Here is a 23,261-nt window from a genome sequence, read left to right on the forward strand (position 1 = left end):
GTGAGATCAGAGCGGCCTACTGTGCTATAGGTTTACATATTGGTTGGATTTTATTGCACTCAGCTGATCCGAGTGGTCTGACTGAAAATACTTCCCATTACATAGTTATGCTTTTACAAATGGTCCGGCCAAAAAGTGAGGTCCAATAAAGGAGAAAGAAAAGCAGCCAAAAGCAGTATGTTTTCAGATATAAAATCACCTCCTCAGGCTTTCTGTTTTTCCCTTTTCCCCACTGTCTCGTATCGTCGCAGTAGATGTGGTTTCCAGCGTGCGGAGCATTTCTGCAGATGTATGTTTGTACTTACGCTGACGTGTGTGTGCATGACTGAAATGCAGTTTGTTACCTCAAACAAATTCAAACTGTATGTGCAGCGTGTAGAAGCCTGACTTTAGAATGGGAGAATTAACAGTGACTTTGCGACAAAAACATACTCATTGGGTCTCCAAGGTGGCTCTCCTTGTTGAGCATACACAGCATGTAGCAAGGCTGAGTCCCTACTGCAGCAGCGTGGGTTAGTCTGTGACCTTTTGCTGAATGTCCCCCCTTTTTCTGTCCATCTTCAGCTGTGCTATCAAATAAAAAAACTCTTACTCTTACTGTATATTGTAGTTAATCATGTGTATAAGACCCTGTTCTGTGTTAGTTGTAATCTGTGCGCTTTGTGTGTTTATATGATAGGGTCACCCAGGGACACCAGGTGAGACCGGGCCTACAGGACCACCAGGAAGATCAGTAAGTCACCACTCTTTTGCTCATTTTGCACTTTCTCCCATATTTTTCACTCGACAATTTTTGCAGATGATAAATATACGTATGGTTATCAACATCAGGGGCCCCATCTAGGTTTAGTCTGAGGCTTAGAGTAGAATGTATGGCTGTGTCAGAGAAAGCTCACAAAGAATATTAACTGAAAGGCTTACAAATGAACAAAGATGTCTTTGAGTAGTTTCTGTGAACTAAAAGCAGTTGTAGATGATAGTAGTGTGTAGTGTTAAAAACCCACCGTCTGCAGCAAAGGTTTCTCTGAGCATGATGAGAGCTGGCAGCCTCCTGCTGAACCTGCATTACCCTCCTGTCAGTCAAAAGCCCAACACCTATAACCAATTAGAAGCTGGCCCTGCCCTTCGTTTCCCCTTGCTCCGTCCTTGCCACGGCCAGGTTTGACAGAGATCGGGCTGAGCATTGGTTGAAGGTGGGGGCCACTGAGCCACCAAAACAAACATAAATATGGGGCTCTGAGGTGCAGCAGGACGGGATTCCAGAGCAGACCCTTTAATTGGTGTGAGTGACAGATCTAACAACAAACCCCATAGTGTGTTCCCGAGGTCAGGCTGCCCCCCCAGGGTCAACAACCAGGGGGCTCTGTGCTCTGTCAGTGTAAACCTTTGTTTTATCTCTCCTTTCCTTTTTCCTTTTCCCTCTCTCTTTTCCTCTTCATCCCCCTTTCCCTTTGTTCATCAGGGCCCTCCTGGAGCGTCTGGGCCAGCCGGTACCAGAGGACCCAAAGGCTTACGGGTAAGTTGGAAGTTTCACACCTGTTGTTTTCACAGCTTAGTTGCTGACTGCTGTTCGGCCGTCAGTGTATCACAGTACCCAGAGTTAAGAACAGATCATAAACTTTGCAGAGTGTACACATCACTTTGCTGTTTTTGTGCATGCTGTGTGTGTGTATGTGTATGTGTGTGTGTGTGTGTGTGTGTGTGTGTGTGTGTGTGTGTGTGTGTGTGTGTGTGTGTGTGCCATGTGTAGGAGCCATGCGCCACTGCTCTTGTTGAGCCATTGGAAAAACTTTAGTGGGTGAACATAATGAAGTGATATGGAACTGCCTCTGAACTGAGGTCATGTATGTTTAATGGACATGGCTGCTTGCATTACACAATCTCAGATTCGGAGTCAAAGCGTTGAGTCTGTTTCATCCTTTTCAGAAGTCAGTGCTCATTATAACTTCTGGAAGAGCACCAGGAATGTAAAACAAAAAGCTCTTTTTTTTTTATTCCACATAAATGGAACAATGACTACTAGTTGTAGGAAAGACCTGCCATCAGTCCAGCTACATGACATTTGTCTTGGAAAATGTGACCCCGCTTTCTGTGGCTATTCTGGAGGTTACTTCCCAGATAAATTTAGAAAAACTTGGGAAACATGATTTATGGGGGGATTAGCAAAGGGTTTTTCAATGATTCTGGGTTAGCAGAAGGTTTCAAACTCATAAAAGACAATAGCAGCTTTTAGAACTGTAACATTTTTAGAACCAGCTATGGAAAATACAAGTCAGTTTTATATTTTTCCAAAATGTGATAAACTTTCAAAAGCACTATTCGATAATGGCGGAATTTTTATGACATTTTTCATCACATCACAGTGGTATACTCCTGAGGCAGACAGTTAATGTCTAAAAGCCTCCGGTGGGCAGGTCTTTCACATCAGGATCCATGAGACTGCGTTCAGACTGCAGACTGAAGTAACCCAAATCATATAAGAATTAATGTGACTTTGACTTCACTCTAGATCGACATTCATAATGCGGGTCACTTCAGTGTCATGACCTATTCAGACTGGAAAATGATACGGGCCACATTCAAAAAACAATGTGAAGAGCTGAAACAAAAAATATAAGATCTGAACAAGAAACTCAGAATTGAGTGCTAAAGCTTGCAGTGTGAACATAGCCAAAATCTTATCAAATACTGGTCCACGGCCTGATAAGTATTTATTTTGGGACACCAAAAGGGTTGAGAACCACCGCTGTGCTGTACATCACTGTATGTTACAGTTTCCGCACTAATATGATGATTTAATTAACTTAACATGAGAATTAAGATGAAGAAATGTAGCAATTTTGAGTTGTCAATGACAGGTGTAACTTACATTTAGTTGATTCACTAGCATTCCTTAATTTTTTTGGAGCAATCAGTGTTATATATACACCTGTGCTATTCCCGTTAAAACATTTAACAGTTTCCTGTGGGGAAAAATTCTATGGACGTAAATTTAAAATAACTGAAGAACGTTCAACAAAAAGAAAACGAATGTACTGTAGATAAAGATGCCAGGAATCAATCACCTGAGATTTGCCAAATTACAGCTCTGCTTTACAACTCCACAGTGTTTTGTGAGAAAACAAAGGGATAATAGCTAAACTTTTAGCAGAAATAACAGATATTATTTTGGACCAGATAAATAATAAAATAAAATGATGAAATTGATCATAAATCATATGATATGAAATCATAAAATTTGACTACTGGAAAAACTTATAATAAATATAACCAAATAAACTCTTGTTCACAGAGAGTACTCAAGTGGACTCCAAGATAATGTAGTGGCAGTAATTAATGACAGTAATTAATTTTGAGAGTAAGAAAGATGGCTGTAAATATGTCAGTGACGCAAAACACAGTAAATAGTAACATCCTCTGTTCTTTATTTGCTCTCTTTGAGTTCAGACACTGTCGCCAACCCTTTTCAAGAGTTTTTAAAAGATGTCTTTTATCACCATGGTCCACTGAGCCAGCTGGAGAGTTGGATGAAACAGCTTTGAGCTTCTCTATCTGAGGCATCCATGGAAGACAGGCCTCGCTGAGGTTGTCCTGGACACCCTCTCATGTCTCAAGCTGTGTTTTCAATTAATACTAATGTCAGCAGCTTCCACTGCCAGTAAATCTGCCTGCTGCTTCATGACTTATGTTGGGTAGCCCACGCTTAGAAACTTGAGTGCTGCAAACCAGAAGACATAGAGGTGGTTCTCTCACAGACTGTAAATATGTGCAACCACAGATGCATACTCATGTTACCCCCCTACTCCGCAAGAAATGCAGCAGTTTTTAGAATTTAAGATTTCATGTATCCCTTAGTCATCATTTCAGAGATGCTAATCCATTGTAAAAAAATAAAAATAAACACTGTAAAGTCAAGGTTAAGACAGTTTTTCGTTTGACATCTCTCTTGATAAAACAAAATGGAGTATGTTTTTCTCTCAATGTCCAACTGTGTCATTCATAAGATGGTTTCAACTCTGAATCAAACATCGTAGAGCTAAATGAGACTGTACGCAACTTTTACAAAGACCTTTAACCGTTGACAGTATGCTTTTAACACCGTACTGTATGTCTGTAAAGGATTAGCTACTTGGCTTGAGGTACAAGGCCTTAATGTTGCAGTGTAACATCTGGCCTCACTCTCAGAGACATTGGCACTGGTCTGTTTTCTAACATTAAAATATTTTGGAATCAGACACGAGATAAAACTCCATGAAACTGCATGTTGGCATCAGAGCAGCTAGGATGCTAGTACCACTATAGCCTCTCTGTCTTTCTGTGTTTCATTTGCATGTACAAAACCTATTTGAACTCGGGGACTCAAATTAGTGGATGTCAGCCATGAGGAATCACCAGTCTGACTAATCATGCTTTGTATTTAATAACTCCTCATGACGCCTGACCTACAATCCTCAGCTAATGTTTTCCATATTGAAGAGCACATTAATCTCATCAGCCCTCCCTCTCGGTGGTCGGTGGTTATTGTAAAATAGATGTTTTTGGTTGTTTTGAAATCATGCTCCTGGTGCTCCTTTTCTGCCTTTGTTTGAAAAGGGTCAGACACTTGTGTTACAAATTAACGTAACTCTGTGTAATTGATTGACTTTGAAGCATAATATTTGAGTGAACCCATTTTTCCAGGGGCCTGATGGGGTGAAATATTTTTTTTCCTACACATCAGCTAATCCGCCTATGTAAACGCAAGCAGTGGGTAGCAGGTACCCCAGACAGGAATGTTAATGAGCACTGCTTATCCAGCTCTGTGTATAATAGGCTTATAGCACTTCACCTAGCGGCGTTCTCCATGGGCCAAACTCCTGCTGTGCTCAGTCATCAACCACTCACACTCCTGTGTGGCTGTGTCATGTTATATTTGCTTTCTCCTTTGAAATAATTAATAATCCTGAGAAAAATCACTGTTTAGCGTTTGTTATTTATAATCACTTGTATCTAAGATGGACCCATATAGTAGGATATTAACAGCCGCTGAGGATCTTCACAGTGTCAGTGAGCCAATATCTTCCACAGTATAGATGAGAAAGGTTGTGCAGGTGCAGAGCAGATGGACTGTATTGGTCTGCTGCCTGGCTCCTATTCATTATCACTGCTCACTGGACGAGCAGGCCTTTAAGCACTTTAGATTGATTATGTTTGACAGTTGCACCCATGTAATCTAAACAGTCAGACTGTTCTGACAGTGTGTGTGTGTTTAAAGTGTGAACAGTATATATCTACCCCGACTTGTGCCGTGATTCTAGTATTAAAACAATACAAGTCATACCCCCGTAACTCTTACTGCCATGTGTGACACCCTATAGGGAGGCCTGTCGCTATGTCTACATGAACACATGCACATATTCACTTTTACACACAGTTATACATAACTTACTTCCTTATTTACCCTGAAAAGTGTTTGTTCACAGGCACAGTGACCCTCACACTGCCCGTGACATTATTGGCATCACTGAACTACTGTATGATGTTTGTTTACAGTATGTTGTTGGCTGTCTAGCTGTGTTACAGTGACCTCTATTGGTGAAGTGACAGTTGTCTTGTGTTTCAGGGAGCGATAGGGCCTGACGGTCCAACAGGAGAGATGGGGTTAGAGGGCAAGGCGGTAAGAAATCTGCTTTGATTGCATGCATTTACTGAAATTTTCTTGTTGTTATAATTAATAGAAACATTCAAAAGGCTAAAATGACCATAAACTAGCATTTAATAGTGTAGAAGTAATATCCTCCTGCATACATTACGGATTCTTAAGAGGGAAAATGGATCTTGTGCACCAAAAATAGTAGTAGCACATCTTCTCCTTCCACTCAGGAGGTAGGGAATATACAGTGAACTCACATGACTGAATGCATGGCTATCTCTCATCCTTTCCTTTCTCCGCAGGGTTCCGACGGTCCTCCTGGAAAAATAGGTTTCCCTGGACCACAGGTAAAGTGGGGGAACTGGGGAACTTTTCTACTCTTCCACTCCTTCCTCTCATATATTTTGTTGGTACTTATGTTCCTCTGGAGAGGCGAGGAAGCAGAATGATTTAGACGACCTACATGGTACCAGCAGTGTGAAGGCCCACAGTCAGATAAAACATACTGGAGGAGAGGACTGTCCTTGGAAGGTTTTCTGCAGGCTAGGCGAGATTTACACACATGACAGCAGCGCAAAGTTTATTGGTGGGATTTGAGATTTACTCAGCCTGCAATTAAACTCAACTTCTGAAAATGATTTGCGCGTAAATTCTAATGATTTTTATGTACAGCAAGGTTTGTAAATCTAATGTAGTTTGGGTCAATACATAACTTTGGAGCAAACAGAAAGAAGTGGAGAAAGAAGCAAGAGAAAAGATTGTATTTACAAAAAAATATTAGTTACAGTATATTATCAAAGAAGCACACTTGCCAACACTTTGTTTAGTGTTGTACAATCGTCAGATATTGTTCCTATGTATCATTTATACATGAATTATATGTCTTTAAATGCACAATATTTCTACAGCAAAGCACAAACCCTATGTGAATCCAGCCCCATGTGTTAATGTGCTTTCTTTGTTAACTTCATTATTGAACTCTGGTTTTGTGAGCATCATAGATCACATGCTAATTAACCCTGATCTCACATATTCCTCTTTTTATTGTGTCTCTACAGGGGAAGATTGGAGAGCCAGGGGAAACTGGGTTTAAAGGTTTTCCTGTGAGTTCACTACATAGAAATAGTACTTAAATGACTTAGATGCACAGTTGGACCCCAAAACAATAAGCTTTATATTCTGCACACAGTATACTGTATATAAATGCTGTATAATAGTGTTATATAGTTTAATTGTAGTTATAGTTTAATGCATAAGGGGATTCCATTAAATGCTTTTCATGTACTGTATCTGTGAGATGATGTTTGGGCATGTACAGGTACTCTGAACTCAACTACTCTTCTGTCTTCAGGGTATCCAAGGACCCTCAGGACCTCCAGGGGACAAGGGAATAGCAGGCGAGCCGGTATGACCCTCTAACCCTCTCTCCATCATTTATTTATTTATTTCCGTCTCCTCATTTTCCTTGCATCTTTACACCTTCCCTGACATGTCTTGATACCCTTATTAGCATCAGTGTCTTTCCCTCTCTCTGTCTCCTATATCTTTTGTTGAGGCCCAATCTTTTGCAGTATTCTTATTTTAGATCATCATACTGTTCCTCTCCATTATTCATAACCATACTTACTAGTTTTATTAGATTCTCTCTGGCAACAAGCAGCACACTGGTCCTCTCTGCCCAGCTCTGTTAGCTCCAAAATATAACAACCAGCAGGAAGTTTATGAGACATATTTTAGTAGTTATTAAGAATATATTAGCCTGTATTAAATGTTTCCTCAAGAGCAGCCAAATAGTTGTCTCATCCTTGACACATCTGTTCTGTAGTGGCAGGAGAGAGAACTGTGAGCATGCTGGGTGACTTGACTGATAGATTGGTTTTTGAAAAGGAAACAGATTATTAATAGAAATGCTAAATTGCTTAACATGTAGGGAACATCATTTTTTTAAGCAGAACAGTAAAAGACGGATTCAAAAAGGCATCAACTGACCAATATTAGAGACAGGTGCCCAGTCCTTCTTTGTTTTCATTGGTATGAATAAATTACAGCTTGATTTTCTCCTGTTTCCTATTAAACAAAGCATGGATCTTTCTATCTCAGGGGAGCTGAATGCAGTTTACTCTGACTGTTTATGCCTATTGTTTTACAGACAAATATTATGTGAGAGACTGATTTTAAAATGTATTTTCGTTTGCAGTGCTGTAATTAACATTTTAATATGTACTTTAAAATTGCGTGGTCATATCAACTACAAGCTACATTAGTTTTGTGAGTTATTAACAGTTTGTTGACTTCTTACTTATGGTTCCCTATAGAGAAAGATTCAAACACAGTGCTAGGATAAAGTAATGTTTCCTAGCAACCATCTATAAATATGGATCCTCTCTTGTGTACATTGTTCCAAATCACCTTTCTCCCTTCTGCTCATTCTCCATTGTCTCATCTCTCATGCTGCACAGCTGCTTTCGTTAATATAAATACACTCACACTGAGCCCTGCTGTTAATGCTTTTCTTTTGTAATATGAATTGAAGATCTCACATGTGACTTCAGTTATACCATTACTATTGTTTGGACTGGATGCAAGTCAACCAGGGAGCAAACATTATTCATATGCACTGAGATTAAGAAGTGTTCATGGCAAAGCGTCAATGTTTTAGAAACATAATTAGTGACACAGGCAGTCATTGCATTCAGAGCCAAACTGTGTACAGATGGTTTACTGATGTATCTGCCGCTGGCTCATCCACAGTCAACATTAGCCAGAGATTTCCTTTTTTTTTTTGTGCTTATTAAATGAAATCTGATGTTGATGCTGTTATCATTCAAGTATTTGTGTTGCCATCTACAGGGACCACCTGGGCCACCAGGAACTGTGGGATTGTTGGGAGAAATTGGTCAAAAGGTGAGAGATTTTGCCAATACACACACACACACACACACACACTTGCAAACACAATGCATCCACATGGATGAGGTCACTGGCGTTCTTCCGCACACACACAAAGGGTATTGTGAAGACTAAATGATTAAGTATGTGACATCTGCTGTTCACCCTACACCAGTGAATCAATAATGCTATCTGATTGAAGTAATCGGTCAAATTAAACTAATTAACCCACATTACGAAAGGTGTCCTCTTTCTCTTTTTCTCCCCTCTCTCATGACTATACGTAATGGGACTCACACCTGACATATTGTTTATATCTAATGCCAAAGAGTCATTAGCCCTTCATTTTTTGTCCAAAATCATTTAGCATTTTCCTTTCTCCTTCCTCTGCGTATTTATAAAGGGTCCTCCAGGCAAGGTGGGGGAACCAGGACTACCAGGGGAGCCAGGGGAGAAGGTGAGACAATATATTGTTGCAGCTTTTAGGTTCACCATAAAGTTTAATACAAACAATTGCATGCCTAACTTGACCAAACTACATTGATTAATATCAAACAAATACACAAGAAAGACAGACAGAATATTATCTGTGCCCTGATGTGTTTGTATCTGTGTCTCTGTGTCAGGGAGCCATTGGACCTGTTGGTAACATCGGAGAGCAGGGACTAATAGGACAGCGGGTATGTTTATTAGCATTAAACTATCAAATAGTTTAAGGTGGAGCTAATCATTTAATTAACCTTTGTATGTGTGTGATAACAGGGAGAGCCAGGGTTAGAGGGAGAAGCTGGTGCAGCTGGTCCTGATGGATCCAAGGTAACGTGTTTTCCCAAAATGTCCTTGACATCAACTCCAAAACACAGCCATATACTGCCCCAGTAATCCTAATCTTAATCTTTGTTTGCATGCTTTTGGTGAAAAAACGTAATGTCTTGTTTTCATGTACCTATTCTCAGGGTGAAAAAGGCGACATGGGTCAGGAGGGCGACAGTGGAGAAAAAGGTGAAATTGGGCTAAAGGGAAAGGAGGGCCCAACTGGAAGTCCTGGACTCACTGGCGTCAGAGTAAGTGGTCTATCTTTATGGTTAAGTTCATACACACACATTTGTTTGCAAACTGATTCTCCAACCAAACCTTAAACTGTTTCTTAATTTTGTCTTCACTCTAAAGGGTCCAGAGGGGAAACCTGGCAAAATTGGGGAGAGAGGCAAACTAGGGCCAAAGGTATTAATATCAGTTCCCCTCTGATGATCCAAAAGGATTCACACACAATGACACAGAAATGCTGTGTGGTCAGCTACTCTGTAACTTATCCTTTGTGTGTTTAGGGGGCCAAAGGTCATCAAGGTCACCTTGGGGAGACTGGGCCGGTGGGGAAGACTGGACCACCAGGTTTTGTTGGGCAGAAGGGGTCCAGAGGAACAATTGGACATGTGGTAAAGTGGAACAGTAATGATTCAGATATTTATGATTCATTTGCCATGAATCATGCTAATGTTCTAAATTATATATAGTGTGACTGAAGACACAACATTTGTTCCTTGTAGGGAGCTCCTGGTCGAATGGGTCAACAGGGTGAACCTGGTCTAGCAGGTTACGAGGTAAGATTACCTTATTAGAATTGTCCGTATGAGGAAGGACATCAAACATTAAACAAGCCTGTTACGGGTATTTGCATTTGGTGTATCATTTCACATGATATAATTTCTTGTGTGTGTCTTTGCAGGGCCATCAGGGATCACAGGGCCCCATGGGGCCTCCAGGACCAAAAGGTGAAAAGGTACTCCTCATTTACTTTATGTGTAATACTGATCTTTTATTCTGCCTCCCTTCCGTCACTATCTCAGTCCGTTCCCAGTATTTATCCAAGCACCAGTTTGGATTGGCCGCAAGTCACCTGAAAGTGGATCGATAACACAAAATGTTTTTCATTGAGCTATAAAACAGTCTTTCTCAAAATGCACCTCCCTCTGTCAGCAGCTCGTAGTAATCAGCCTTGTTTTGATACCTCAGTGCCTTCCTTCCTAAAAGACGGCACATTGTTAATATGTCACAGCTTTTATTTTACACAAGGGCAGAGAGAACTGATTTTATACACACGGGGAGCTCGTTTTTTGCTCTAACAGATCACAATAAGTTATGTGAACACATCTAAAAGTAAATAAAGTAAACTTTCCAACATATGTAACATTTTAGGAGATGTTTCAAAAGCTAGATGCAGTGTACTGAAACATCAGGGGTGCGTGTCTTATATAAAACATCTAACCGCTCTGATTTTCATCTGCAGGGCGAGCATGGAGATGATGGGAAAGTAGAGGGTCCTCCTGGTCCTCCAGGTGACATAGTAAGTCACACCTGACTTACTTTTTTTCCTTCCTTCTACTCTTTGTCTGCTATAAGGTTGCAGAAATGGAAACATTTGTTGTTCTCATATATTTTTTGTTTTATCAGGGTCCTCCAGGTGATAGAGGAGAGAGAGGGGAACCAGGAGATCCAGGCTACAAAGTACGTACCATCACTCCAAGTGATTTTAAAATGATTTATTTGGGTATTGGGTATTTGGTAATTACGTTCTGTTTTTCTGTTTCAGGGTCAGATTGGTGTGGATGGAGAGAGAGGAAGGTCTGGAGCCCCTGGACAACCTGTGAGTGTCAAAACTTTTTCATTTCATTTCCATGCGTAGTTCTGTCATTAAGTCTGCATAAACAACCAGCAGGCACGCTCACACAGGTCCTCTTTATATGCTTCCATTAACATAACTGGCAATTTCAGGGACAGCCTGGACCTCGTGGACAACAAGGACCAAAAGGGGCCAAAGGAGATCAAGTAAGAATGCCAAAACGAAAACACACACAACAAAAAAAATAAAAGATTTGTTGCTGTGTGCCGTAGACGAGAGGGTGATTGAGCCTCTTTGTGCATGTTTGGAAAGATATAGTTTTATATGCATTATTTATTGTCTGTGTTGCATTAGCTTCGGTCCAAACCTTTGGCTGTTTGTATTGTTCTACCTTTCAAGAGAGTTTTAGATACAGTTTGTTGAGGCTTTTATATGGTGTGACCAATCTAGGGGTTATAACAACATCAGCAGATCTCTGGCAAAGTGAGAAAGTTAGCTAATATAGCAGAGATCCAACAGAAACATCTACTAAAGAGGTAATTAATCCATCTGAAAGTACTGTAATAATACACTAGTACAGTAATACAACTATAACTTGGTAAAATGTTATTGTAGGTTAGTGGCAATCACAAACCATGACCAGCAGATGTGGGACAGTAATATTCAATAATAATATTATTTCACCTTTGAAACGTTTCTCTCTCTTAAGGGCCAGAAAGGCAAAAGGGGTCAGTCAGGGCAAAAAGGAACCAGAGGACCAGAGGTAAGTCTACACCTGCTACAGTGACTTACAGTATTCCATTACAAAAGACACATGTTTCACATACTCTCTTAGGAAATTTGTATTCATGACTAGAATTCTTGGAAACGAGGCATAAACAAACATCATAAATAGATTAAGCTAGAGAGGGGAAACTGATTGTGCTAATTCACTCAAGTCAAGGCAGATGAAAACGAAGCCAGGAACAGATTTCTGATAAGTCCTCTCTTCTCCCCAGGGTGGCGGTGGTCCTTCTGGTCCCAGAGGTGTGGTGGGCCGAGAGGGACAAGAGGGTGTGCCCGGGGTGGATGGAGTCCCAGGAAAGGATGGCAGTAAAGGCATGCCGGTGAGACAAACAACAAAAATCTCTAAACCCTTTTTATTTTCTATTTACACAACTTCAGCTTTGCTAACATGCACTAGAGGCTCAAATATTCTTTATGCTACCACAATGCAATTGTGTTGGACAGACCAAACAACAAGTGGCTTATCCACTTGGACCCATCAATGTAATCAGCAAATTGAATGGTTCTTTATTGGATAATAAGCTGTATTGTGTGTTATTATTGTGGTGCTACAACAATGCTTAAGAGTGGTCTCATCCTCTGGAGAGCATGAATGAATGAAGTGAATTTAATGGAAACCTGCCCTGTAGATATCCATCTCTGGACCAAAGTAATGGACGGACAGTGGGGCAAACTATTATTGACATTTTAAGGCCCCAGTGCTATCAGAACGTTTTGTTTATTATTTGTTTTTAAGATGACTCTCATTCATCCTGCTTTTATGATATGTATCTAGGGAGAGCATGGTGATGATGGGGAGGTTGGTCTTCCTGGCAAAGCTGGCTCACGTGGAAAAACTGGCGTTACAGGACTCCCAGGAGATCAGGGGAGCATTGGACCAAAGGTAGGAAGGAAACATAGAATGACGTATGAGTGTTCAGGTTAACAATGCATGAAAAAGTAGAATAACTTTTAGATATAATGTGCTGCCTTGCAAGGGAAATATTAGTATGATGGCCTTATCACATGATTTTGAAAAAACTGAAAAGACTGTACTCAGTCATTTGATCATTTATTCGTCAATCCAGGGTGAGCAGGGTCTTCGAGGCCAGAGTGGACCTCCAGGAAAAAGAGGCTTTAGAGGAGGAATGGGATTGCCAGGGTCACAGGGAGACCAAGGACCAAAAGGACAACCTGTGAGTATCAGCCATCAATACGTACAACTAAACATATGTATGATATGTATAACATATGTATAGGCACAGTATTGAATGATATGATTTCATGATATTCTATTTCCGAAAATGTTGAGTTACTGATTGTTAATTCTTCTTCAGGGTGATACTGGGGAACCAGGATTTCCAGGAATTCTGGGAGTTTTTGGACCAAGGGTATGTTCAGCACCAAACAGCAGCACATCTTCCACAGTCTGTGTGCACAGGACAAAACATGGCTGTAGAAATGCAACGCCCATGTGATTCTACAATAGCCACAGACATTTCAGACTCAACTCAGCCTCAGGGGCACCGCATACAACAGTAAAAATTAGTTAATGAAAACGAATATAGCTGTTTTACTATTATATGGTCCTCTCTGCTGTGTGTTGCCCAGCCCCATAAATCACACACATAAACACAAACACATTTTGATGATAAATCTGACTTAATACATGGGTAAACAGACACAAACACACACACAAAAAATCTATTTATCGTCACTGAGGGGCTACTGAACATTAAATAAGCCACTGGTGTATCTTTAGAAACGGCTTTGTTAGATTAAGCCATTTTTGGATGAGCAGTTTAGTTCAGTTTGCTTATCACTCCCCCCTTAATAATAAAACCTTGGCCGTCTCTCCAGGAAGTGGATTAAGTCTCTAAGTACTGAACATGAACAAATATGGCTTGTTTTGGGACTTAGGTGTAGTCTGGACGCTGCAACACCTGGCCTAGGCAAGGCAGAGCTTGTGATGGTGACAGTAATTGCATGTTTGCTCGCACGTGTGTGTGTTCTTCAGTAATCTCTGCTATCACCAGATCCCATTTACAAACAGCACACTTTGAAGCAAGCCACCAGATTTTCTTCTCACTTCCTGCCCATGATTTGTTTGTGTTGCTCCTTTCTGGAACAATCCCACAAGCACCGGTTTTAAGAGCATGTGTGTCATTTTGTATGGTTTTAAACAATAACACAATAGCGCCACAATAACTGCTAGTGTGAAGCAAAGTTCCAATCATGCACCATAAACACATTCCAACTGTGTCTGGTTGAGTTAGTCGAGTAAAAAAAAAGTCTTTTCTATTGTATTGAAATGACTAAACAGAACCGAAAGCCAAAATCTGTTAGCACAGCTGGAAGCACTGTCTTCAATATGGAAACAGTTAGTGGATGTCAGATGTTCCATGATGAGATGTAGATATAGTCATAGATATAGTAGGAGTTGGTGTGTGAAAAGACATTTTGCAAAACTGACATCAAGTATACAGGTATACAGAGTGGGTGACGAGTGTGTATAAACATTTTATCTCTGCTGTTTTCAGGGGCCTCCAGGAGACTTTGGGCCAAAGGGCACACGCGGACCAAAGGGGCCGCAGGGCGCAATGGTAAGTACTGACTAGTAATGGTGACTAGTGATCTAGATTACACTGTCGAAATGCACTGAACCTCTTGTTTCATTCTTTTTCTCCTATTTCTCCCCATCAGGGCAGAGGAGGAGTTATTGGCCCTATGGGAATTATTGGTCCCAATGGAAGCACAGTATGTATTATACTGATTGATATACTCTTAGACATTTCTCTCTGCTGTTATTCTTCAGCCAACTGACTATGTACGTCTCTTTACAGGGTCCTAGAGGAGAGAAGGGCAATCGTGGAGAGAGTGTAAGTTCTTCCCACATCTATTCTTTTCAATTTTTTCCATTTTGTTTACATTGTCTACTGTGAGAAAAGCAGATTTGATGACAGTATCTAGGCTGAAAACATGTCTTTTCTCTCTCTGAACAGGGGTTGCAAGGACCAATGGTATGTTTGCACAGCACTGTACTTTTGTTTTGTTGTTACATGCAATTTGTATTTTACTGATTGACATTTGATTGACAGCATATAACCTCAACCTTTTTCACCTTATTAGGGATCTCCTGGACCTCGTGGACCACCTGGACTTCCAGTAAGTTTTCCACCTTCATAGGTTTAAGCTAAACCTCTACATGGTTTTATAGGTCAAACAAACATAATGTCCAATTTGAGTTGCGTGATTCATTGTCTAAACAACTCTTTTTCTTCTTAGGGTCGCCCGGGTATCCCTCTATCATTTGTAAGTCATGTTATTTTATTACATCCAATAAGTAGTTAAAATAAACTGTAATGTGTTATCCAGAAAGATACAATAGCACTGATTAAATAAGATTTTGATATTTTTTCCGCAGAAAGAAGATGGTCTTTTGTTTATGGATTCACACACCCCACTCAGGACTGAGGTTAGTGGAGTTAGTGTCTTATTTAATGTTAAGTCTTTTAATGTGTTGCAAACTTCACAGGCTCATCTTTTTGTATGTCCTCCAGAATAAGCCAGTGATGGACCTGCCGATGTTGGACCAGGGTGCAGAGATCTTTAAGACCCTCCACTACCTCAGTAACCTGATCCAGAGCCTGAAGAACCCACTGGGCACTCGGGACAACCCCGCCCGCATCTGCAGGGACCTGCACAGCTGTGAACAGAAGTTAAATGATGGTAAGTGTGTGTGTGTTTGTGTATGTGTGTGTGTGTGTGTGTGTGTGTGTGTGTGTGTGTGTGTGTGTGTGTGTGTGTGTGTGTGTGTGTGTGTGTGTGTTTGCTGTGTTGGAGACAAAGATAAATTTTACCTTAAGATTGACTAATTATCCTAAATCTGTTTTTTCAGGCACTTATTGGATTGACCCCAACCTGGGCTGCTCATCAGATACAATAGAAGTCTCCTGTAACTTTACTGGAGGTGGACAGACTTGCCTGAAACCAATAACAGCATCCAAGGTATTTAATACAGAATAACAAACACAATGAGATCAGCAAAGTCTCTAAGATTGTAAAATTTAAAAGACTGTAAATATTATACACATGAGCACATACCAGACTTGTTAACCAGAGCTTCTTCTGCCTGTTTGAGCAGCCGACAATCACCGTTGGCCGCGTCCAGTTGAACTTCCTGCACCTGCTGAGCTCAGAAGCAGTGCAGCACATTGTCATCCACTGCCTGAACATCTCGGTTTGGAGGTCAGCTGAGGATCGGCTGGCTGCCCAGGAGTCTGTGAGATTCAAGGCCTGGAGTGGGGAGGTGTTCGAGGTGGGAGGAGAGCTCGAGCCAGAAGTCATAGAAGACTCCTGCTGGGTAGGACCAACATGATATCATCTGGCTTTGTGCCCTTCAGTTGACATCATACTTGACTTTCACACCCTAATTGTGCAGTTTGTGTTATGGACTAAAAAATGTCTTGTTTATCTGGGTTTCAGATAAAAGATGGCCGCTGGCACCAAACCCATTTTGTGTTCCACTCCCTGGATCCCACCCTGCTCCCTGTGGTCGACATCTACAACCTTCCCAATACTACTCCTGGCTCACATTACCACCTAGAAGTAGGTCCTGTTTGCTTCCTGTGAGGGTTGCAGTGTAAGTCCTCTGAGCGTGGAGGGAAGGATCACCCCTACGTGACACCCTCATGCAAGCGTTGGAGATTGGGGCAGTCTCTTCCAATCGGTGGCAAACAATCCAAGCGAGTACAAGCCTCCCTCCAGACAGATCCTGCTTCACTCTGCCAAACTCCCATTGGACTGCAGACACAGAGGGAGGAAGAGCTGAGGAGGAGCAGGGGAGTTCTTGCACTAATCTTCTCCATAAAGCAAAAGCTTCTTCACGCTCCTCAAAAAGGATCTCCATATGTACGCCCGCTAGGAGAAAAAAAGGCTCGATGCCACACAATCTCTCTTGAACATTGCTAAGTGAAGGGAGACCAAGGCCAAGTTAATCAGTGGACAATAGAGTAACTTATTTTTTTAACTGTATACAGTCTGTATACTGTGTGTACTTTTTGGAAATACCAGGAATTCAATTCTGTTAGAAGAGAGGAATTTAAGTAATTGGGATCAGTTAAATGTACATATAAATACGTATGCTTATTATTAACTTTTATACATGTATATCTTATGTGAAGAAATAATCTTCAAGTGCAATAGAAAATGAGAAGATAATTTGATATTTTAAACTTATATGGAAGGATTTTTCAGGGGTGCCATTTTATTTGCCTTTGGTGCTCGTCTCTTTGTGATCTTGCCCATGTGAATTAATCCAGAGGCAGGCAGGCATTTGCTTAAACTGAGCAGAAATTACATCTGTATTTACTGGTGCTCCAGATGGGAAATCATGACCTTCAGTTTGCTCCCAAATGCGGGAAGACCAGTGGCACCCAGTCAGCTCTCAGTAATAACGTCTGATGCCACACACTGATGCATGTAAGCCGTCCACATGGAAAGTCAGTGCATTAAATACTTATCGCTATACTTACTGCTCTTACATTATTGAACCGGATGCCACTGATGATAAGGGAGAATATCTGCGGTTGTGGAGATTAGAGGTCAGAGTTAAGAAGAGTATGGAGCTCTAGTTCTCAGTAGTGTTTTATTAAATTCTCTACAACTGTGGAGTGTGAAATCAGGCGTATCAGTTCCTTGCTTCCTTACTTATGATAAAAGATACGAGGGTAATAGTTATTATTTACCAGGCGCAACATGGGACCAGGAGTCTCTTCTTCTACCCCACTTACAGTAGACAGACTACAGGTACGGGCATTCCTTAGAGGAGAACTGAGCCACAGCAGAGAGGAGAGTGGGTCCATGAGTCAAAGTAAAACCCCCATCTTCTATCCCATCCTCTCTCTAATGCATGGTGCTAAGTAAATGATCTAAGGTGCTAACCATAGTGCTGTAATTACACCACTTTGCTAAAATATTCTGATGTTTATAGTGCATGCTTGCTTAGATTAATTAAAAAAGTCCATGTAATATATTGACATAGCTTCCATAATGCACTATAATGGTAATATCCCATTACATAGTCAACCATCTGTTGTTTATTGCTGCATTTTACAGACTATTTTAGAGATAACTATAAAAACTAAAATCTGATTTCTCCTTTCATATCCAGTATAAATCACAGGGTTTGAAGTATTTTTTAAGAATAAAGTTTTCTTTTTCTCTGTACAAAGCCCCCCACAGCTGTATGTAATATTTTTAGAAACACAACTAGTGGAGATATAATAAAATAAAAGTTTCTTTGTTGTAGCTGGACACAAGTGTGTATAATTGTGCAAACCTTGCTGTATACAGTGGATCCCCTCTTGCTAATTTAATGTTATTTAATGTTGTTAACGTGGTTGCAGACTGAGCAAATTTCTGTTGGTTGAAGCAATACTACTCTATCTGACAACTTTATATATCAGTTTGCCCAACTGGTCTTGGAGTTTATAGATTTTTTTTTTTAATGTGTAAATTTGGGGCTCCAGAGAACAAATTTATTGCAATGTTAATTATCTTTTATTTTTTTAATTTTGTCATTTTGCTTTTTGTTGTTTTTCCTCTATGATAATCAACCATGTACTGTACCAGGACTCTGTGCTATACTATAACTTGTGTTTTAAAGAATTATGCAAATATGTGAAAATTGTTTCCTGTTTTTGTAAATCTGTTGTAGACATTAAAACGAGCTAAGAATACCTCACATTTGAACACATGACTCGGAGCAAAGATTTTCTGTTGCCTTTATAATTAAAGCCTGTTTGGAAATATCCACCAAATACAGTAAGTCCTCAAACTCTGAACAAGACCATTTCTGGTGCCAACATCCTTTATCTGTCTACATTGTTCAATGTCCATTTGTTCAATAAATACTTTCAATTTGTGTGTCGATAATTACTTTACGTAAGTATTTGAAGACAGATTGAGAAAGAAACAAGGATCCTAATAAATCCTAATAAGTTTCTAAAGGTACAATTAATAATTGCATACCTTCAACATAATTTCACATTCTTGCTCACTCAAGATTTTAATGTTCAATGGTCTGAAATGTGACTCAAAGGATGCAACTGTTTCTACACATATAGCCCATAATTTTGTAATGTAACCAGATGAAGAGTTGTGATGATGGCCAATGGTTTTGCAACACAATTATGATATGGGCACTTTTATATAAGCACATGATTTTAACATTGCTGGATTGACTGCAGACAGGTGTAACTTTTTCCCACCAGATGACAGATAAACAGAATCTCCAGTTGATTCATTCTGTCTCAATAGAACCATATAGACCGCCAAGATCCATCAGAAAGCTCCTGTCCAAATATAGTGCAGTAAACAGTGGAGGAGTTAAGCAGAAGATTGCCTGGTTGGGGTTTGAGTAGTTGTTGATCTCATGGCCAAATTAATCTGTTAACTTGTTTTTGGGCCCCTTCTGACCTTACACCTACTTCCTTGTCTGCAATATGTATGTGCAACCAGAACACGTATGCTGGAATAAGACTAGAAATATGTAACATGTGAGCACAATATACAAAAAAAACCTAGATTTTGACTCAGGGGCCCTCTCTCCGTAATAGGTCCATTAAAATTAGCTAACAATACAGGACCCTCCTTAGTTAATATTGTACTTTATTTGTGCAAACCTTAATAAATGTGTTAATGGAATACAAAAACAACTCATACACAATAGACTGGGGCTTCGGGGGGACCTTTGAGCCTGGGGCCATAGGGCAGTTGCCCAAAATTACTACTTAATTACTACAAATTACAAATTAGTTTGTGTGTGTGTGTGTGGCAAACACACAAAGGTTTCAGGTACAGAGGACAGCTATGTGAAGCTGTACTCTATCCCGGCTGAAATAAACAGTTTCACCGCTTGATGTCGCTATTGTTGTCTGGATAAATGTCATGTGAACCAGCTGTTTACGCCAGACGTCTCAGCCGTGTCCTGAATTTAGCGAAAATGGGTGATAAAATACTGAGACAGTAGTCATTACTGTAGACTATGTATTCCCACGAGATGTTATAATTAACCCACTGGAGGAATTGTTAATTATTCTGCAACGCCATGCAACACGCCCAACACACACATACAAATTATGTTTAAGCCTAAAGCATACTCTTTGATGACTGTCACACACACACACACACACACACACACACACACACACACACACACACACACACACACACAAGTTAACTTTGACACGGCTTCAGTTTCAGTCAGAAAATGAAGTATTTATTTAGTTACTTTTACTTAAGGATGCATGACAAACACATGGTACAAATCTATTGCATTCTACTATAAGCAATGGAATTGTGTTGCTGATTTATAATCCCAGTTTTGGTATTCATGTTCCTCTGTTTGATGACTTTATATGACAGTATGGTGATGGACTTTTGGGCCCACTAAATAAAAGCAAGTCACTCTCTCTCTGTCTGTTGTCAGAGGCGGTAACATGACTATGGCTGGATACCAAGGGAGCAAATTTGTCTTTATTTTTGAGCTTCCATGTCCCTCCCCAAAGTGTTTGTTTTGGCCAATCGCTTCGTCCCACTATCCACCCAGTTCCATGCTGCCTTCCCACTGCTCGGAAATTCTCAAATTTACAGTCTTAAACAATGACCTTGCACTCTCGCACCATTGTGAACAAATACTGAGTTATGCCTAATAATAATCATTACACATAGCTTGTGTTGGTATAACTTATACCAACACAGACTACGTGTTTTTAAGGCATCAACTGCGGTGTTTTAGTTGTTCAGTAAAACATTTCCTACACATCCTGAATGCATCACCAGTTTCCAACGTGCACAATGGTGACGTTTACCATATCATGATGGCGGTAGCCTGGACTATTTTGAATCCCGTCCCGCTTTTCGAAGTTTATACTACGTCTAGTCAGTAAAATGTCTTGTTATTCTGGAGAGGACACTAAATAACTCTACCGCTGTTATGGACTCCGTCGTCGGGGAGGATTTGACGCTCCCCGTTGACATCAACGGAAGGTAAACCTAGCAACGACGGCTAGCGAGCTAACGCTAGCTTGTAAGGGCACTGCTGTACGTTAAAGCTAACCTCTTAATCCAGTAACTAGTTACCGCTACATGGGCCCAGACTATTAACTGGAACAACACTGGAGACACACTCAAGTTGTCCTATCTTTGATATAATGTTAACGCGGTTTACCTTGCGTTACGCCAGGTGTACCACCAGTTAATTAGTTGCAGTTTTAATAACGTTAGGTTTCATACATATGAAAACCAACCCGAGGTTAGTTTTGTTTCATTTTCTGGTGGTAAATTAGTAATCTGACATTTGGATGATGACAATATAAAATGTGCAATACACTGGTTTATTCCGTCATTCTTTGTAATAATTAATAAACTTCTGCGATACTACAATCTGTAAAACTCTAATACTCATTTCATTTCATTTGGCATACATTTACTTTGTCTCTCTCTCTATATATATATATTGTATTAGATATTGTAATATAATAGTATTTCTACTCATAAACATTGTGCGAGCACCTTGAGCTGCTGTAACAAACACATTTCCCCCCGGTAAACAAATAAAGTATTTCTGATTCTGGTTCTGGAAATGTACCATGTAACTTAACATAATGTTGAAATACCAGCTAGATAACTGTACTGTCGGTTTTGATCGATATTTGTTGAAGTTAGCGAGCTGGTGATAAGTTAATAGGTGACGTTACATAGACGGGGGATCTTCCTGCAGGAACATATTTTAGACTATCTTACATAGTACTGGCAATAGAATATAAACACTTATTCTGACCAATGCACGGTATTTAGCTTTTTATCAAACTTGGCAACATCTTTACATAAATGGATTTAAAACAGAGACCAAAGTAAGAACAAATGTGAGGACCCAAAACCAAAACGACTACACCAAAAGTGCAGTAAGCCATGCCATGCCTCGACATAAACCAGTGCTTTATGTCCTTTGTATAAATGTTATTCAGCTCACTGGATGCTGCTGTGATATTACTGCGATTGGTATGACGGTTTGTTGACCTGTCATTGAGAGAGTGAAAGAAAGCGGAAATTATCAGAGCCAGTTTTTTTTTTTTTTTTTTTTCAGCGGGGGGTTTCAGGCTGTGAAGCAGAGACGTCTCCCTTGTCTGCACTCTTTGTAAGACAAAATGTGGACTGTGGAGCTAACCTGTCATATTTGTTGTTGTTGTTTTGCCTTTTTTCCCGCGTACTCTCCGTGACACGAGAGAAGAGTGTGATTGTGGTAGGTGAACTGTGCATTATTAGCTCTGCTCTGTACGCTTTGCTGAACATAGCTAGTCTATAGCTCTTTAATGCTCCACCGATAAGATAGTTAAAGCATCTCTGTGTTGTTTTTAGGTTTGTAGTGTCCTTTCTTCGTCTCCTTTTTTAAAAAAATGTCCTATCCCAGCTGTGTCCTGTGTATAAAGCGTCCATCCAGCTGGTAAACGTGCCTCAGTAATCCAAGACGATAGCTGATATCTATGGTGTGAATTACTTATTCGGTAATTCTGAAACCTGATTCACTTTACTGTTTTAGTTTTTAAAAAATACATATGGCTTTGCATACTCTTAGTCGCTTCAGTTATAGTTTGTTCATTAACTACTGTAGGTGATATTATTGTGAGCTTAGCTGCTTTCACGTTTGTCACTGGCAGCTGAACGAAATGAGAAGAAAAGAGGAAGTCAGTGTTTACAGGCTCTTACATTGTTTCCACTGGGTGCTGGAGGGGTTACTACAAGTGCTGCACTGGCAAAACTGTTTGAGCAACACTGACACAGACGCGTTTTAATGTCATCTATTCTCGATCAGAGGGTTTCATTTTGTATGATTTCTATGGACGTTGTTTTACCATGTTTATGTCTGCTGCTTTTACTCTTATCGTGGCTCTTGTTGAGTGCTTCCTCTCCATTAACACAGGAAGAGGTTTGCTTGGCATGTGAAACCTCAGTGATGCAACAATTGTCGACACATTTTTACTGATCGTCAGTGTTTTGGGAAAAGTTTTTTGCGTTTCTGCTGCTCATATTCTTCATGTGGTTTTTCACATTGTGCCACAGTATATGTTTGACATGAAGGAGTCAAATGTGTGTCCAAAAAAAAGCCTAGTTACATCTGCTGTGATTCAATGTTTTGGAAGTCAGGGGGGGACTGAGTAATTTCAAGTAGCATTGTATCTTCTTATCTCCACTGTAATGTACTGTTTTATATTGGTTTATATTGCTTGATGTTGGTTGCCTTGTAGTGTCGGGTGTCAAAACAAAACAAAGATGGAGAAGAGCAGTGTCATT

At 40.2% G+C, this 23,261-nt stretch overlaps 2 protein-coding genes across 4 annotated transcripts in view; both read left to right on the plus strand.

Annotated features, from left to right (window-relative positions):
- LOC127370503 (collagen alpha-1(XXVII) chain A-like) overlaps positions 1-18,831 on the plus strand; it is a 72,346-nt gene extending 53,515 nt beyond the window's left edge. Inside the window, exons 27-61 of the mRNA XM_051412624.1 lie at positions 680-733; positions 1,463-1,516; positions 5,603-5,656; positions 5,935-5,979; positions 6,691-6,735; positions 6,984-7,037; positions 8,483-8,536; positions 8,925-8,978; positions 9,148-9,201; positions 9,284-9,337; positions 9,478-9,585; positions 9,692-9,745; positions 9,850-9,957; positions 10,069-10,122; positions 10,248-10,301; positions 10,809-10,865; positions 10,973-11,026; positions 11,112-11,165; positions 11,294-11,347; positions 11,851-11,904; positions 12,140-12,247; positions 12,703-12,810; positions 12,995-13,102; positions 13,244-13,297; positions 14,447-14,509; positions 14,610-14,663; positions 14,750-14,785; positions 14,909-14,926; positions 15,036-15,071; positions 15,192-15,218; positions 15,331-15,381; positions 15,467-15,635; positions 15,805-15,914; positions 16,051-16,269; positions 16,392-18,831. Coding sequence (XP_051268584.1) covers positions 680-733; positions 1,463-1,516; positions 5,603-5,656; positions 5,935-5,979; positions 6,691-6,735; positions 6,984-7,037; positions 8,483-8,536; positions 8,925-8,978; positions 9,148-9,201; positions 9,284-9,337; positions 9,478-9,585; positions 9,692-9,745; positions 9,850-9,957; positions 10,069-10,122; positions 10,248-10,301; positions 10,809-10,865; positions 10,973-11,026; positions 11,112-11,165; positions 11,294-11,347; positions 11,851-11,904; positions 12,140-12,247; positions 12,703-12,810; positions 12,995-13,102; positions 13,244-13,297; positions 14,447-14,509; positions 14,610-14,663; positions 14,750-14,785; positions 14,909-14,926; positions 15,036-15,071; positions 15,192-15,218; positions 15,331-15,381; positions 15,467-15,635; positions 15,805-15,914; positions 16,051-16,269; positions 16,392-16,538 — 2,481 coding nt within the window. The 3' untranslated portion in view covers positions 16,539-18,831. The remainder of the gene's footprint in view (positions 1-679; positions 734-1,462; positions 1,517-5,602; positions 5,657-5,934; positions 5,980-6,690; positions 6,736-6,983; positions 7,038-8,482; positions 8,537-8,924; positions 8,979-9,147; positions 9,202-9,283; positions 9,338-9,477; positions 9,586-9,691; positions 9,746-9,849; positions 9,958-10,068; positions 10,123-10,247; positions 10,302-10,808; positions 10,866-10,972; positions 11,027-11,111; positions 11,166-11,293; positions 11,348-11,850; positions 11,905-12,139; positions 12,248-12,702; positions 12,811-12,994; positions 13,103-13,243; positions 13,298-14,446; positions 14,510-14,609; positions 14,664-14,749; positions 14,786-14,908; positions 14,927-15,035; positions 15,072-15,191; positions 15,219-15,330; positions 15,382-15,466; positions 15,636-15,804; positions 15,915-16,050; positions 16,270-16,391) is intronic.
- Positions 18,832-20,761: 1,930 nt separating this feature from the next.
- The window catches only part of cdk5rap2 (CDK5 regulatory subunit associated protein 2), a 32,257-nt gene continuing 29,757 nt past the window's right edge, over positions 20,762-23,261 (plus strand). For 2 of the 3 annotated variants that reach the window (XM_051412996.1, XM_051412997.1), the window contains exon 1: positions 20,762-20,957. In XM_051412996.1, coding sequence (XP_051268956.1) covers positions 20,905-20,957 — 53 coding nt within the window. In that variant the 5' untranslated portion in view covers positions 20,762-20,904. Of the gene's footprint in view, positions 20,958-22,045; positions 22,213-23,261 lie in introns of those variants that run through there. The other variant, XM_051412998.1, reaches the window with a different exon arrangement.

This window comes from Dicentrarchus labrax, unplaced genomic scaffold (assembly GCF_905237075.1).
Source record: "Dicentrarchus labrax unplaced genomic scaffold, dlabrax2021, whole genome shotgun sequence".
NCBI classification, from domain to species: Eukaryota; Metazoa; Chordata; class Actinopteri; family Moronidae; genus Dicentrarchus; species Dicentrarchus labrax.